This window comes from Linderina pennispora (assembly GCF_002104995.1).
Source record: "Linderina pennispora strain ATCC 12442 chromosome Unknown DL89scaffold_1, whole genome shotgun sequence".
NCBI lineage: Eukaryota > Fungi > Kickxellomycota > Kickxellomycetes > Kickxellales > Kickxellaceae > Linderina > Linderina pennispora.
The window spans coordinates 715,815-731,267 of NW_024468249.1; the positions used below are offsets into that span (position 1 = coordinate 715,815).

Genomic DNA, 15,453 nt, shown 5'->3' on the forward strand with positions numbered 1-15,453 from the left:
ATGCCCATTTGCTTGTTGCCAGCCTGCTTTCGATTCCACTTTCTACTCCCGAGCACCGCTTTTTACCCCTCCTTTCAATAGACTTCCCCTTTTTTTTCGCCACACAATGATTTCGCTAGCGCAGGAGCAGCAGCAGCAGCAGCACAACCACAGCATAGCCATGGCCGAATCGCACGCATCGAGCGATGACGGCCACTATAGCCTCTCGGACATGATGCTAGGTAAGCCCGCCGCTGCGAATGGCCTTTTGCAACACAAAAAATCAGCAATGCAGGCAGACAGATCCACCAGAGTGTCATCGCTACTCACAGAATGTTATTGGCGCACCCACCGTCTTGCATGTCCCCGTGTAAAAAATCTCCAGCTACATCTGATCAGCACCTTCCATCAATTGCCACCCTGTTTTACTGCTGCTAATCACCGGTGCATTGCGTAGATGACGAGGGCGTCGACGATGCTACTGCTGAGGGGAGCCACAGCGTCAAGGAGGATGCAAGGCGCGGAATGGCCATGAGCGCCGGCGACGACGACGTGCCCAAGGCGGAGCAGTTCACCGTCAGGCTCATTTTCCCGCATGAGGACGGCGGCGTGCTGATTGGCAAGGAGGGCAGACACATTACTAAGCTCAAAGAAGCGACCAAAGCCACATGGCTCATCACCAGCAACAACTCGGATCGCGAGGATCGCGTCGTTATACTGCGCGGGGCCGTTGACCACATATCGCAGGTAAGAACATCTGCAGCATGGCCCATGGTTTTGTATTCCTTTGGGGTATCTGCCTACTCTGTGCCCCACATTGCTCCAGCAACCCCCATTCCCCACACCCCGAACCGAGGCAGACAGGAAGCTGCGGTGCTGAGGGAGCATCATTGCCATGTAATGCGGAGCGATGAGCCCGCCTACTAGCCATGTTACGCCAATACAACGATACTCTCCCCCGCTCACACTCCCCATCTCACTCCACACGCACAAGTTCTAATCCATTATCCATGCCACCACTACGACAACTATCTTGTATTGCACCTTTCAGGCAATCCACGAGCTCTCCAAACACCTGTGTACCGAGGCCCGGCACCCTACAAACCCAGGCTCGCTGCTCCTGCGCTACCTGTTCCCCTTCCGGGCCATTGGAGCTATTGTCGGGCCTGGCGGATCATACATCGAAGAGCTTAGGGCCAAGCCGGGTGTGCAGCGCTTGCACATCTACAAGAGCACGATCCCGTTCACGCAGGAGCGCGTGGTGGAGGTTGGTGCCACGCCCGAGGCTATGCAGATGGCTGCACAATGGCTGGTAGACCACACAAAGTCGAATCTGACACAGCTGCAGGAGTCGTCGACTTTATACAAACCGGTCAGAGACGGGACTGCGGCAGTTCCTGGCCATGAACCAGCGCACAATGGCTGCCGAGGCCAGCGAGTCTACTGTAGGAAGGGAGGACGGCAACAGGAAGCGGTCAAGATCGATGATAGGGCTAGGGCATGTCGATTCGGACTCGAAGCGCCTGCGCAGGCAGTCTGAGGAAGGCAGGGCACGCAGTGGGTCATCACCAACAAGATACTCGCGCTCATCCAGACACAGCAGTACCAGTGGGCCGAAGCGCCTAAGCACATACACAGCACACGCGGCAATCAAGTCGGACACCAAAGAGAAGCTGGTGGTTCCGGACCGGGTCGCTGGCAGACTCATTGGCCGCAACGGCACGTTCCTGGCCCTGCTGCAAGACCGCAGTGGCGCACACATTGAGCTGTCGCCTCGCATTCAGAACATGTCGGACCGCATCGTCACAATTGTCGGTCGCGCCGACAAGGTCTCATGCGCACGCAGGCTGATCAAGGACAGCGTCAGGGACTTTGAAAAGTAACACATGTTTGCTACACTTTAAACTTGTTTTTCATACATGGGGTGTTCTAGAGCTGGCTGAACAGCGCTCTGGCGCACGTTGGCTGCTTCTCGATCAGCAGGTCAACTGCCTCCTCCATCGTCTGGCACAGCCCGACAATGCGCTTGTCCCACTTGGCAGCGACCATCTCGCGCAAGTACATGGGCGCCGGCTGCTCCTGCTCCTCGCTGCGCTGCTTGATTGAGATGGCCGATGCCACCTCCTTGACCTCGCGCGCGCCCTCAAACATGATGACGCCATCGACCTGGTCAATGCGGCCCTTCATGCGGCCCTCAGCAATCATCCTGGCGCACATCTCCTCGGCCTTGTCGGCGTCAACGCCCAGTGAGCGGCCCAGGTTCTCGAACTTGATGTTCGAGTACAGCGACCGACAGGACAAACATGTTGTGCTCGCGCACAGCGCGCGACAGAATCGTAGTCTTGCCGTCGCCCAGCACTGCTTTTTGGTGGGGCTGTAGGCCCTGCTCAAAGTGCTCTAGGTCCTTGGGCTTGATCAGGCGCTTCAGATGCATGCTCTCAAGCACAGTGAATGTTGGCAGTTCGGCTGGCAAGCTTGTCGCGGTACAGCCGCGCCAGCATTTGGCTACGCTGTGGCCCGGCAGCACTCAAAACCGCACAGTTGATGGCAGCACTCATACACATGGACTTTTGGTCAAAGGCCAGGTCGTCTGACTGCGCAACAGTCTGATACAGGTTGGCCGCCTCGATGTACTTGTGCTCCGAGTCGAAGATGCGCGCCTGGGACAGTCGGAAGAGCATAATCTGTAGCTTGTCCGTGACCAAAGTCTGCAGAGGCGTAGCCCGCTGCAGCGCAGCCATAGCCATGGTCGGGTCTTCAGCCTCCAGATACAGCCGCATCGTGGCCACGTACTGCGTAAACCGGAAGTCGGGGTCGTAGGACCGCTGTGCCTGGTCAAACGGCAGGCTCTGCAGCTCGGCTGCTGCCTTTGTCCACTCTTCCTCGCTCTCGTAGACCTTCGACAGGCAGATGCGTGTCCTGAAGATTACATCCTCGAACTCGGACAAGCGCTGCTGAATCTTGCTCAGGATGTACTGGAACGCTGTCTGCTTTGTTTCCGCAGTCAGCTTGGATTTTTCATCCATCGCCAACTCCACCAGCTCCATTAGCGTCACTCGCGCATTGGCCGTGGTCACCTGTGGGCTCAGACACGCGTCGACAATGCCGATGAGCAGCTCGTGCTGCTCGCTCTCAGTTGAAGCACTCGCCTTGAGCTTGTGCTCCAAGAACTGTCTGATTGCGGGCGACCCTTCTTCCGCTGAGTGCTCTGAATTCAGCAGCTCGGATATCTTTGTTGCAAACTGCTGCACCCGGCTCATTGTCAAGTACTTGATTGCGCGTGTCTGAAATTGTAGAAAAATGGAGTTTGCACGGAAGGAAGAAAGCGACGACGTAAGCAGGCTTGGGGAGGAGCTGGAGCGTGTTTTTGACAGGCCAGTGGTTTGGCGAGACATGCTATTTACAGGTCACGGGTTTTACCTTGACAATTTTTCGGCTCATGGCAAGCAGATGGTGATAGAAAACTGCCTTCGCACACTACAAACATGCCAGCTTTTCTTTCTTCGCACTTGTTTGTCACGATTTTTTTATACTTTTGCTCGCTTTTTTATTTTTCGTCTATTGATTCTCATCACAAGCATATTAAGGCAGTCTATTCCAGCACTTGTCCACGCCCCAACGACAATGTCAGACACAGAGAGTGTGAATTTAGACCAGATTTCCATTGCTCCTGGCGGGTCAGACTACCACGAGTTGCTGGTGGACGACCACAAGGCCGGCCCAAAGGATAGGCAGGCAGCAAAGAAGCAGCTACGTGGTCGCAGTCCGCGAGCCGGACACAAGATGAGGAGAAAATGGGAAATGGGCAGCGGAACAATAAGCGGCCACGCAAGAGCTCAGCCGAGGCTCAGGAGGGCGCCGAAAACGATGTGGCTGGCGATGATTTCAAGCTGCACCCCGACCCGCTATGGTCTGATGACGAGCGCGACGAGGCAGACCACCCAGCCAAGCGCCAGGCCACTGGCACAGCCGGCGAGGACAAGGCAGCAGCGTCTACGAGGAAGCGCGCCAGCAGCAGCGCCACTACTGCAGCAACCGCCAGCGCACTGAAGCAGCTTTGCGGTGCGCACAGTGGTTACGCGCAAGGATGTCGATGTTATTTTCGAACACGATGAGGGGAGCAAGGAGCGGCTCGAGCAGCAGAACAGTGTGTCAATCACTATCATTGCTGGCAAGGACGATCCCGAAATTGTGGTTGATCGGGTGCTAGTTGTCAAAGGGCCGATTGACGGCGTGGGCGCGGCATATTTACAGATCTCTGAAGGCTATGCTGGAGATCAAGGAGGCCGCGAGCAGAAAGCGCGAGGAAGATAGGAAGGCGGGTGTACCAACCGACTCAACGGCCGATCACCATGACCACGATGCCGATGATAGCGATGATGAGCACGGGAAGAGCGAGAATGGCGCTAGCAACGAGAAGACGACGCAAGCCGAGGCCGAGGCTGGAGTTGAGGCTGATGCTGAGACTGAGGCTGATGCTGATGCTGACGCTGAAGGTGCCAGCATGTCAAAGACAGCCAAAGACAATTCCGCGCCTGCAGGCAAGGGCGGCAAGGCAGAGAAAGCCTCGTCCGGTCCGCGTCTGACCCTGCGCATGCTTGTGCCGAACCGGTGCATAGGCAGCATCATGGGCCATGGCGGCTCGACGATCAACAGCATCCGCGACGAGGCGGGGGTCAACATCCGGACGTCCGAGTCGATGCTGCCGCACTCGTCGGAGCGCGTGGTAGCTCTGATAGGTGCGCCGTCGGCGATTGCCAAGGCGATGAGGCTGGTGGCCAGAGTTCTGGCCAAGGACATGAGCGCATATACCACCAGCGATTGCTATGTCCCCGCAGTCAATCTGCCGTCGGCAATGACAGTCAACATGTCGAACCGCCGTAGCAAGCCATTCAACAACCGCTCGCGCTCTGGCGACAAGCGCTACCACAGCCACCGTCCTGGAGGACAGCGCTATACCAACTACCACAACAGCCGCGGCCCGGGTACTAATGCCAACAACAATGGCGGCCGGTACAACACCAACTTCCGGCAGGGTGGCGCGCAGAACAGCTATACCCAGGGCTACAGCAGCGCCAACCGGGGCGGGGCTGGAGGCAGCTACAACAACCGTGACCGCGACCGCGACCGTGACCGCGACCGTTTTGACAGGAACAGCCGGTACCCGAATGGCGCTGGCGGCCGGTTTGACTACAACGACCGCCCCGGGGTATTGGACGCGGCCGTGCGCCCAGCAACATGTCGCCGCCCAACCGTAGCGCTATTGCGCCACGGCAGTCTGGACCGTACAGCAACTTTCGGAGCCAGGGCAACGGGATGCGGCCTGGTCCTGGAGTGGGCGGCAGCGGTGGCGGATACAGGTACTCTGGGCCTGCCACGAGCAGCTACCAGCCTTACACTCCGCAAAATGGTGGAGGATCGCGCTACAGCAATCCCATGCCCAGTCAGGGGCCGATAGGATCGAATGGCAATGGCTACGGTGGCAGCAGCTACGGCGGTAGCGGCTACGGCGGCGGCGGCAGTGCTGGCAGCTACGGCGGCAGCAGCGGGGGTCCTGTTCCATATCCGATGGCGACGCCTGTTTCTTACGGATACTCGGCGCCGATGCAGCCAATGTATGGCTCTGGCCCTGGGCAGGGTGCAGGCGGCGGGTACCCGAATCCACGGCCATACAACTCGCGTAGGCGGGGGTGGAGGTGGTCGGCCGCACATGGGGTCTGGGCCCATGCATAGCGGCGGTGTCGGGTCTGACGGCAGGTACCCGTCTGGGCCTAGCGGCGTGGGCAGCACGATCCAGCAGATGTATATTCCGGCGGATAGGGTCGGGGTACTCATTGGGCGTAAGGGCGAGACCATCAACGGGATCCGGCGCGCGACCAACGCGGATGTTGAGATCCAAAACGCCTGACCCTAGCGCGCGGAACCGGCTTATTGTCATTACTGGACAAGAGCAAAACGTGAGACAAGCCTACGCGCTGATTAAGGAAAAGATGGCTAGCGCTCATCCTGGTGGGCAGTGGTGAAGTTGGATCCTCTATTTGTTTCTCCAGGTAAGGACCGATGCTAGATCACTTCTTTCCTCCCAGTTTTTGTTCTCTTACTTTTTCGTTCTCTTTCTCTGGTTGTCATTGCTCACACTTTCTCTTCGATTCACTCACATTCAGCCGATACGCATTCTCTTCTCTGTTTTTGCGGGCTTGTTGGTTTGCACACCCTCTCTTTCCGCATCTGTAGCCATTTATATGATCACTCAGTCTTGGATGCCAGATATTATGCCTCTCCCCTCTCCTCCCCTCAGACTCCCTCCCTGCGCAGCAACTCGCGTCTTGCTAAAGAGAGTGACGGATAGTGACTGCAGGGGCCGTTCTCAACCTCCGGGACCACCAGCGGTCTTATACCTTCCCTTCCCTTCTCCACAAATGCCGTCTCTATACCATTATCAAGGAGGTTCGATTGAATTCCCGCTAGTCATGTCCTACCGATCAGCAAACGTCAACGGGTAGCAGCAGCAGCAGCAACAACAAACGACAGCAACCACATTGTTGCCAGCTCGAGCTGGCAGAGCTATGGATATAGCATTGCAGCAGCCATATATCGCGACATCCATTAACCAAAAGCTGCGCACACACGACCGCACGTATTTTTCTTTTTCTTTTTTATCCTACCAGGGCGCAGACGGCATCTTGCTTTGCTGGCCTTCCGCTCTGAGACGAGCCCCTTCTTTTCCTCGCACATGTGGTTCCTGGGCTTTTCACTTTTAGTTCAAATAATTCTTTTCCACCTTATCGTCAGTTGTCCTTCCTGGCTTGCACCCACATATTTTTGCCCTCAGATGTAAGCACACCAGATATCACAGTGGCCCTTGAGGGGAGGGGGAGCAGATGGCATGGCAGATATTTGTAGATGGTGCGAAAAGTGTCTAGCAACCAGAAGAAGAAAGAGTAGCTACACCCGCTTGACGGCCAGGACAAAGTGCTTGTGGAGGCGGCCGCGGGCAAGCAGGCTCTGTGTCCAATTCAAGTAGAGCTCCCAAGCACGGTAGGCGTCTGGACCGACCTCAGCTTCGATCTGGCGTTTATTGGCGCAGAGCCTGCGGCACCAGGTGGCCATGGTGAGGGCGTAGTCGGTGGTGAGGCTCTCAAGCTGCATGACCTCGAAGCCGGCGCGCTGGAGCTCAGTGAGGACATGCTCGATGGAAACATTTGCCTGGGTGTCGGCGCCCGGGGCGATATGGCGCAAGCGGAACGCGTGGTACCACCAGATCTCAGCATGCTCCTCAGGCTCGCTAAGCCTTAGCGTGGCTACCTCCTCGCCCTCATCCTCGTCCGCCTGCAGGATGAGCTGGCCGCGCGGGCGGTCCGCCGGGCCCATACAGGCGGGTGTCGTGGTGACCTGCAGAAACAGGCGGGCGTTGAGCTCGAGGTGCTGGCCCATGGCGGCAAAGAACGCCGGGAGGTTGCGGGCGCCAACAAAGTCGAGGGCATCAAGGGCCATGGCCTTGGTGAACTGCCTGTCGGGGAGCGTGCAGTGGTCGCCGTGGACCAGCTCGACGAGGTGGCGGGCGTTTGACTCCCCAGCCAGGTTTGCGGCGTGGGCGAGCTGCGAGGCAGCGGGCAGGACGGCGGTGGTTTTGACGCGATGCTCGTGAGCGAGATAGACTGAAACGTCACCCCAGTGCATGCCGATGTCGAGCAGCTGGTCGTCGGGCTGCAGGTCGAGGTAGTCGCGGCCGATGCGCGCCAGCTGGGCGTCCAGCGCCGATTCTAGTTGGGAAGGCGCGCTGTCGCGGAAGCAGCCAGCCAGTGGCAGTCGGTCGGGCCCCTGGATGGCCTCGAGAACGGCGTCGCTGGCGAGCACGTAATTATCGATGCTGTTGCAGGCCGAGTGTCTGGTGGCGAGATACTGGAAGAGTAGGGTGGGCGTGGGTGTGAAGTTGGCGATGTCGGGCAGCCGCAGCAGCGCCTGGCCAGAGTGGGCATTGCGCAGTTCGGTGTGGCCGTGTAGGAGGTCATTGAGGAGCCGAGCGATTGGCAGTTTGTAGGCGGCGGAGTAAGCAGGCGACGGATAGGTCGAGGTGGAGGGCAGGAGGACGGCGCTGGGCGGGATGGACGCTGCAGGCGGGCGGCGAGCGAGGAGGTAGGTGAGCAGCAGCAGCGCCAGCGTGGCAAGTAGTGGCGGCCAGCCGAGTGCCAGCAGATGGGTAAGGTAAGTGGGTGTGTGTGCGAGTAGATCTGGCATAAGGGGGAGAAAAACGAAAGGTGCCTGAGAAGCTTCCCGAGATTGAAACGTTCACGTTTTTAGAAGCTCTACATCTCGAATATGCTCAGAAAACCGCTTCCCCCTGACGCGCAACCTGAACACGAGTCTCAGTGTACACGCTCGATTAGGGGATTAATGGCTTTTTGCATAATCATTTTTCGCTAGCTAGCACAAGGTGTAGAATAGTGTGTTTCAAATATCATTATCGTTTGCCACTATTGCGATGTATGGTTGTATATTTCTCCACTATAAAAAACTTTATAGCCTAAGAAGTGTCCAGCCATCCGCTAGAGCATTCTTTGCTGACTGATAGAAGCCACGCTCAGTTGAGCCTCGCAGTGAGTATGCGTGTCTTGTCCTGTGAACTCTTAAAAACAATATTCTCTCTTTTGGCTGATGGATTCAGATCCTAAGGCGTCAAATGCACATCTTAGCCATATTAAATAGTAAAAAACATAACCTCGAATCTGGAGCCATATATTAAAATGCCATTTGTCTTGGCTCCTTCACATTTCGTAAACCTACCAGTCCAATAAACAAACCAGCCAACTTCCGAATCCTCGGCACTCAGACTCTGAAGAGTTGGCTTGCTGGCCAGCATATTCTGCACATAAAAGCAGTCCTTCCTATATTGTCTACCATTTCCTTTTCCTTACCCCCTTCCATATATTCCAGTCTCCCTACAGAAGAGATCTAAGGCAGCACATAGTTGTCATATCGATTTGAGCAGTTATTTTGGAGTACATTTGACAAAAGCAGGGTATATACTAGTGGCAGCAGTAGCACAGTTCTGCTTTAGTAGCAAGCATATTTATATAGTTATGAAATTGCATATATTCATAGTTGCATTTTCTGCTATGGCCATACATATATAAGCAGTAATATTTAGGTAACAGTGAACCTAGTCAGTACATAAGCAAATTCAATAGAGTATCAATACTAGCAGCCCTAAAACTATATAAGCTAGTTGGGTTATAATAGGAGGTTATTCACAGTTAAGGAAATTTTAAAAATCTAAATACTATATATCAGAGTAACAAATTAATAAATTATAAATCTTTTACAAGCATCTACTAAATATTTTAAAAACTAGATTATTTTGTACCATCCAAAAAGATATTATCAACTAAATTAATAAATAAATAAAAGTACTAAAATAGGCACTTCTATAAAACCCCTATTAGTATCCTAAAAAATTTCAGTTAATTTCTTATGACCTAGCCTAAATCTCAGTAGAAGCATACTAATTATGTATCAACTGAAATTTTTTAGGGTACTGATAGGGGTTTTAGATAAGCACTATATTTAGTATAGGAGTAAAAATATTCAGATAAAATAAATAACTACTATTATAGAATATCAGAATAATATCTATTATAATCCAACTTGCTTATATAGTTTTAGGGATGCTAGTATTGATACTCTATTGAATTTGCTTATGTACTGACTAGGTTCACTGTTACCTAAATATTACTGCTTATATATATGGCTATAGTAGAAAATGCAACTATGAATATATGCAATTTCATAACTGTATAGATGTGCTTGCTACTAAACCAGAACTGTGCTACTGCTGCCACTAGTATATACCCTGCTTTTGTCAAATGTACTCCAAAATAACTGCTCAAATCGATATGACAACTATGTGCTGCCTTAGATCTCTTCTGTAGGGAGACTGGAATATATGGAAGGGGGCAAGGAAAAGGAAATGGTAGACAATATAGGAAGGACTGCTTTTATGTGCAGAATATGCTGGCCAGCAAGCCAACTCTTCAGAGTCTGAGTGCCGAGGATTCGGAAGTTGGCTGGTTTGTTTATTGGACTGGTAGGGTTTACGAAATGCGAAGGAGCCGAGACAAATGGCATTTTAATATATGGCTCCAGATTCGAGGTTATGTTTTTTACTATTTAATATGGTTAAGATGTGTATTTGACGCCTTAGGATCTGAATCCATCAGCCAAAAGAGAGAATATTGTTTTTAAGGAGTTCACAAGACAAGACACGCATACTCACTGCGAGGCTCAACTGAGCGTGGCTTCTATCAGTCAGCAAAGAATGCTCTAGCAGATGGCTGGACACTTCTTAGGCTATAAAGTTTTTTTATAGTGGAGATGCATCCAGATATGCATTACTCATGAAATGTCAGCTGGGCTGAGTGTTTGTGCGGCCTCAAAACAGCATATTTTTTGTGTCAACTGACCGCATATTGGCTGAGGTCGGACACGCTAAAGTCAAAAGATTAAAAGCATTGCTACATTACTATTGCCCACTGTACAACTTTCAAAAATAAACCTGAGCGCATGAAGCAGCGGGGAGATAAGTCTAGTTTCTTTACACGATGGCATCCTCGTCGCCGCCGTTCTCACGGCGCACCTGGACGCGGGCAATGATCTCCTTGATTGACTCTTGCAGGATAATGACGTTTTCGAGGAACTCTGCGATGTTTGCGTCCTTGGGCGGCACGCTCAGCGCCTGCCAGTTGCCCGCCAGCGGGTTCGCCAGCATTGCCTGCCGGGTATTATGTGTGCTGTCATTGTCCTGACGTCTGGCTGGCGGATCCAGCGCGAGCGCGGCTCTCTGGACGCAGGCTGTCGCGGCGCACTGGCGGCGGGGGCAGGACATTGCGCACGTGCTCGAGACTGGCCGATGAGAGGCCACGGTCGCGGCGTGGCGGATTGGCAGCCTCCAGCTCCAGATCCAGCGCGTCAGCGTCCTCAACAATGCCCATCAAGGCGTTGCGCGCGCGCCGTAGCCGACTGTCAAAGCCAGGAACTTCATTGCGCAGAACCTGCTGCTTGCTGTGCCAGCCCACTGATGACCACGTAGAGCGCAGGCGGCGTAGCACCATGCGGCAACGCGCGTACTGCGTCCTGCAGCTCCTTGTCGAGGCCGAGGAACTGCGAGGCATCGGCGGCTAGAATTGCCGGTGCGCCGATGCAGATCGTTGCCGTTGCTGTTGCCGTCGCCGTCGCCGTCGCCGTCACTGTCGCTGTCAGCGGAGTCGCTGAGATTGCGCAGATTGTCAAGCCAGATCTGCCACGGCGACGCCAACACACCATCAATGAGCGACGCTAGGTTGAAGCCGAAGCCATGGATCGAGTGTGCGGTGGGGGCAGCCGACCAGCGCAGCCAGCACGCCGGTCAGCGCCAGATTGCATTCGCGCGGCTGTGCAAAGTACCGCGCCAGCAGGCCCATCAGCACGCGCACCACTGGGTCCGACTGCTTGACTCGCCAGCGGATGCGCGGCTTCGGCTTGCTGCTACAGGTTTCGGGGGCAGCGGTTGCTGGGGTTGCTGGCGGTCGCATCACGGCTTCCGAGTATTTGCGCGGACGCACTGCACGCTTGACGCCGGGCGACGCCGATGCCGATGCCGATGCCGATGCCAGACTTGGCCATGGGCGACAGAGTGCCAGAGTGGGCGAGACGGTCGCGTGTGCGCTGCACTTCGGTTAGCGCGTCGATCTCGAAATGATACGCTTCGTGAGCCTCCCACTCGTGCGCTGCGTCCTCCAGGTACTCATCGTAGCCAATGACGAATGACTCGGGCACCAGCGCGCGCCGGTTCGACGGCTGCTGTGCGGCCTCACGCCGCCACGGGATATACAGCCCGTCGTGGTCGGGTCGAGCCGGCGAGCGGACCATTGCCCTCGAGCTGGCCCATCAACCGTGCGTACATTTCCAGCTCCTGGCGGTGCACGTCGATGGCCACGGTGCAGTTCATCATCCACACGTTGGTGCTGCCACTGGCGGCCACCTTCTCGAGCTCCACCAGGCGCGCGGCGTAGCGACAATGTCTGGATAGCACCAGCCGCAGGAGGTTGAGCGCGGCGATGACCGCGTCGGTCGAGACCGTCGACTGCAGATTTGTGTATATCAGATCACGCAATGTGAACGGCAGGCACGACTCCTGCCCGCCAGCGCTCGGCTCCTCTGTCAGGAATTCCATGATGGCGGCAACCAGGTCCTCGTGGCGGGCAGTGGCGAGCATCAGCTCCAGATAGACCATGACTGCAATGCTGCTGCCGTCGGTGTCGGAGCTCTCCAGCAGGCTTGGGTAGAGGATCGCCCGCAAAAAGTGCTCGCGCAGATGCCGCAGGACCTCGCCGCAGATGGCCAGCGACGGGCACCGGAACAGCACCTCCTGGACGAATCCCAGTAGCTGGGCAAACCATGCCAGGCGGCTGCGGAACTGCGGGCTGGTCGAGCTGATTGCCCCGCGGTCCTCACCGCGCTCGCCTGCGCCACCGGCCGCGAAAATCGACGACTCAATGGCATTCTGCAGGTCGGCTGTGTAGCTCGGGAACGACTCAGGTACCACGGCCGCCGGGTTTCGCAGACAGCGTCAGGCTGCGCGGCAGCTGTGAGTACAGTGCGCCCAGACTAGCTGCCAATAGCGGAGCAAAGCCGCTGTCGTCGAGGATGAATCGCTCGAAGCGCCGTGGCGCCGCCATTCGAGGCCATGATCTCGGTCGTGGCCAGTTCCAGCAGGAACAGCAGGCTGGTGCGCGCGGTGTCGCCTGCCTTGCCCTCGATATGCACGAATCGCAACAGGTGCGAGAACAGGATGAACTCGTACATGGTGCTGGCTGTAGTGGTGGTGCAGTGGCAGTGGCTTCCCGCAGGCTCTCGACGCTGCGGTTCATCGCCGGTATCGAGTCAGACGACAGACAGCGCTGCTCCAGGCTGCGCAACCACCGCCGGTCCTGGAAAAAGATGTTTAGCAGCATCGGCTCGCCCCGGATCTTGCTGCACAGCGCGTACATCAAGTCGACAAACTCGTCGTCATACGCATGCATCTTCGCGTCGAACAGGCTGGCTGTTGACTGGCTAATGCCGTTGTTTTCTGTCTGGAGGTACGCTCGCAGCAGCGCCAGGATGGGGTTGTGGACGGCCTTCTGCACCAGCAGCTTGTCGTCGGTCAGATTGATAAACGTCGACAGGTTGCTAATCACCACACCGCGCACTCCCACCGGCACGTCGGCCTCGGCCAGTTTCACCAGGTCGTCGAGCACGTCATTGTCTAGCAGGTACTCCATGCAGGCACCGGTCGTCGAGTCGTCGGCATCTGCTTGGCGAATGTCCTCCTGCACCAGCAAGTCAACCATTACGCCCAATTGCGTGGGCAGCGGTGTCTGCCCTACCGAGAGGTCTCGCCATTTGGACTGGATAGTAGCAAATGTTCTGGACAGATTTCCAAGCCTTTTCGAATTTGGCCAAATGTGTAGCCGATGCTGTGGGTGGGGGTCTCTTGGGAGCAGCTAGGCCGGGTGAATTTAGCAAAGTACTCCATTAGGAGGGGGATATAGTAATATTTGAGAGACAGACAGGAAGCAGAGAGAAAGAGGATGGGAGGTTTAACGGAGTAGGGCGAGATTAAGTGTATGCACTTCGCAGCCAAAGCATCATTATGTATTTTTATCGCATTCACAGCGAGCCACCCATCATCGTGACCAGCTCCAGGCCAGACACAACCTGGTCGCCGTCCTTTGTCAGCGCCTTGACCGCGCTATCGGCAGAGTCCGAGCCAGCAGCCTGCTTGACGGCAGTCTTCAGGCAGCGGGCCCACATGGCCTTTGTCTGCTTGGAGTCCATGCCAAACATGTACCAGGCGCGGCGCTCGGCCTCCTTGCGCCAGCCGACCTGCACGGTATGGCGCATAAACGCACCCTCGACCACCAGCGTCCGCGACGGGATCGGATGGTAGTACCGGGCATGGGCGCCCTCAGCGGCAAAATGCAGCGTGAAATGGCCCGGCATCAATGGCCGGATCACAAAGCTGGCCGAGTTGGTTCCGCGGAAGCTCAGGCGCGGGCCGGGCAGAATGCTGACGACCTCGTAGCCAGATGCGTTGACTGCACGGATGCTGATGGAGAACTTGCTGTCGGGCTCCGGGATCCGCACGGTGACGCGCAGCCAGGCCGGCGGGTCGGCGTTGAGCCGTGCGGGCAGACGGTCGCTGGAGGCATTGAACAGCAGGCCGTCGCGGAAGCCCGGGTCGCAGTACACATCCTCGATTTCCTGCGCGACCTGGTCGTCGGTCAGCGCAGGCGGCATTCGGGTCGTTGGCATCGCGCACCCACGTGATGTCGAACTCGGGCGCCGCTGGGCGCGCATCCGAGCTGGTCACGAGCCGGATGAGCCGCCACCCGGTCGAAGATGGCCCGCAGGCTCTCGTGCGGCACCTCCATGATGGCCACCACGCGCGGCTGGTCGCGTTTGCGCAGCACATTGCCCTTGCGCTTGGCAGCGTATGGCTGGATCGTCGACCAGGGCTGCGCGGAACTTGGCTGCCAGGTCGCGGAAGGCCGCCTCGGGCTGGATCTCGTCGCGCAGCAGCGGGTTGTGCAGCTCGGTGTTGACGGTCATGATTGAGAACGCCAGCTTCACTGCCACGTCGGGCGACTCGGGCACGAAGAGGCCGGGCGTCACGTGCTCAGTGTTCTTCGCGTGCCAGTGCAGCGCAGCCACCTCCAGCAGGACACTGATGGCGCGCGGGTTGTTGGGCAGACGCACGTAGAACAGCGCCGACCGCAGGGCCTCGTCGATGGGCACGCCGACCACATCGCAGCGGTCCAGGAAGGCGCTCCAGATCTGGCGGTGGAACAGCTTCTCCTGTTCGATCTCGTCCAGCGTCGGGTTCTCGTGCAGGTTCTCGCCCAGCACACCAGCGCCCAGGAACTGCCCCAGCTGGCGGCGGCTCAGCGCAGTGCAGCGGTATAGGAACCCGGCGATCAGCTCGGGCATCGGCTCGATGATGTTGCGGTTGATCAGATACACCACCGCCTCGCTGGTGTTCTTCTCAAACGTGAGGCAGGCGCGGCGGATGCGCTCCTCCTGGCGCAGCAGCCGCCGCTCCTCGGCCTCGTCGTCCTCGCCGAGCCGCTTCGAGCCGCCGTCGCGCGCGAACCGCAGCGATGCACCTGCCACCGGAATCGCCATGTGGATACGGAACCGCGCATCTGGCACACGCGTCGCATCGGCCGACGGCGGCAGCAGCACGCGCGTGTTCGCGTCGGCGCCGATCTTGGTCGTCACCACCAGCACATCGCTGAACAGAAACAGGTACGTGTCGCCGCGCGCCTTCAGCCCCGAGTACACCCGGTACGCCGACCCGTGCAGCAGCAGCCGCCGCCCGGGCAGTGCCGGCGCCGGTGCCTCAGCCTCGGCCTGCCGTTCCTTGCGTCGCAGCGACCGTCTTGTGGCCGCATTCCA

General features: G+C 56.7%; 6 protein-coding genes across 6 annotated transcripts; 2 read left to right on the forward strand and 4 right to left on the reverse strand.

The window, feature by feature from the left end:
* Positions 1-106: 106 nt before the first annotated feature.
* On the forward strand, positions 107-1,862 carry DL89DRAFT_253779 (uncharacterized protein; the record flags this gene model as incomplete). Its single annotated transcript, XM_040885210.1, has 4 exons — positions 107-221; positions 437-876; positions 1,031-1,351; positions 1,374-1,862. 4 exons carry the CDS (start codon positions 107-109, stop codon positions 1,860-1,862), a joined length of 1,365 nt encoding a protein of 454 aa, XP_040747070.1.
* On the reverse strand, positions 1,843-3,314 carry DL89DRAFT_263879 (uncharacterized protein). Its single transcript, XM_040886012.1, has 3 exons — positions 2,489-3,314; positions 2,270-2,445; positions 1,843-2,247 (listed from the first exon to the last, which is right to left on the reverse strand). Exons 1-3 carry the CDS (start codon positions 3,237-3,239, stop codon positions 1,909-1,911), a joined length of 1,266 nt encoding a protein of 421 aa, XP_040747071.1. The 5' UTR covers positions 3,240-3,314; the 3' UTR covers positions 1,843-1,908.
* A 459-nt stretch (positions 3,315-3,773) lies between these two features.
* DL89DRAFT_253781 (uncharacterized protein) lies at positions 3,774-5,887 on the forward strand (the record flags this gene model as incomplete). Its single annotated transcript, XM_040885211.1, has 5 exons — positions 3,774-4,041; positions 4,096-4,126; positions 4,234-5,203; positions 5,257-5,594; positions 5,617-5,887. 5 exons carry the CDS (start codon positions 3,774-3,776, stop codon positions 5,885-5,887), a joined length of 1,878 nt encoding a protein of 625 aa, XP_040747072.1.
* Positions 5,888-6,764: 877 nt separating this feature from the next.
* On the reverse strand, positions 6,765-8,284 carry DL89DRAFT_263881 (S-adenosyl-L-methionine-dependent methyltransferase). The gene has a single exon (XM_040886013.1). The coding sequence runs from the start codon at positions 8,215-8,217 to the stop codon at positions 6,925-6,927; it is 1,293 nt and encodes a 430-aa protein (XP_040747073.1). The 5' UTR covers positions 8,218-8,284; the 3' UTR covers positions 6,765-6,924.
* Positions 8,285-10,570: 2,286 nt separating this feature from the next.
* Positions 10,571-13,346, reverse strand: DL89DRAFT_289563 (uncharacterized protein; the record flags this gene model as incomplete). Its single annotated transcript, XM_040889967.1, has 10 exons — positions 10,571-10,788; positions 10,823-11,033; positions 11,062-11,192; positions 11,224-11,272; positions 11,361-11,551; positions 11,589-11,887; positions 11,916-12,536; positions 12,580-12,705; positions 12,734-12,810; positions 12,873-13,346. The coding sequence occupies 10 exons, from the start codon at positions 13,344-13,346 to the stop codon at positions 10,571-10,573; spliced, it is 2,397 nt and encodes a 798-aa protein (XP_040747074.1).
* Positions 13,347-13,584: 238 nt separating this feature from the next.
* On the reverse strand, positions 13,585-14,511 carry DL89DRAFT_5147 (uncharacterized protein). The gene has a single exon (XM_040891752.1). The coding sequence runs from the start codon at positions 14,353-14,355 to the stop codon at positions 13,666-13,668; it is 690 nt and encodes a 229-aa protein (XP_040747075.1). The 5' UTR covers positions 14,356-14,511; the 3' UTR covers positions 13,585-13,665.
* Between the last annotated feature and the right edge of the window lie 942 nt (positions 14,512-15,453).

What these genes read in the sequence shown, in the direction of transcription:
- DL89DRAFT_263879 (XM_040886012.1), bottom strand. Translation starts at nt 3,239, where the DNA reads ATGAGCCGGGTGCAGCAGTTTGCAACAAAGATATCCGAGCTGCTGAAT. An exon ending in GAGTGCTGCCGGGCCACAGC is followed by an intron (nt 2,446 to 2,488) that starts GTAGCCAAATGC and finishes CAAGCTTGCCAG; the next exon opens with CCGAACTGCCAACATTCACT.
- DL89DRAFT_263881 (XM_040886013.1), bottom strand. Translation starts at nt 8,217, where the DNA reads ATGCCAGATCTACTCGCACACACACCCACTTACCTTACCCATCTGCTG.
- DL89DRAFT_5147 (XM_040891752.1), bottom strand. Translation starts at nt 14,355, where the DNA reads ATGCGCGCCCAGCGGCGCCCGAGTTCGACATCACGTGGGTGCGCGATG.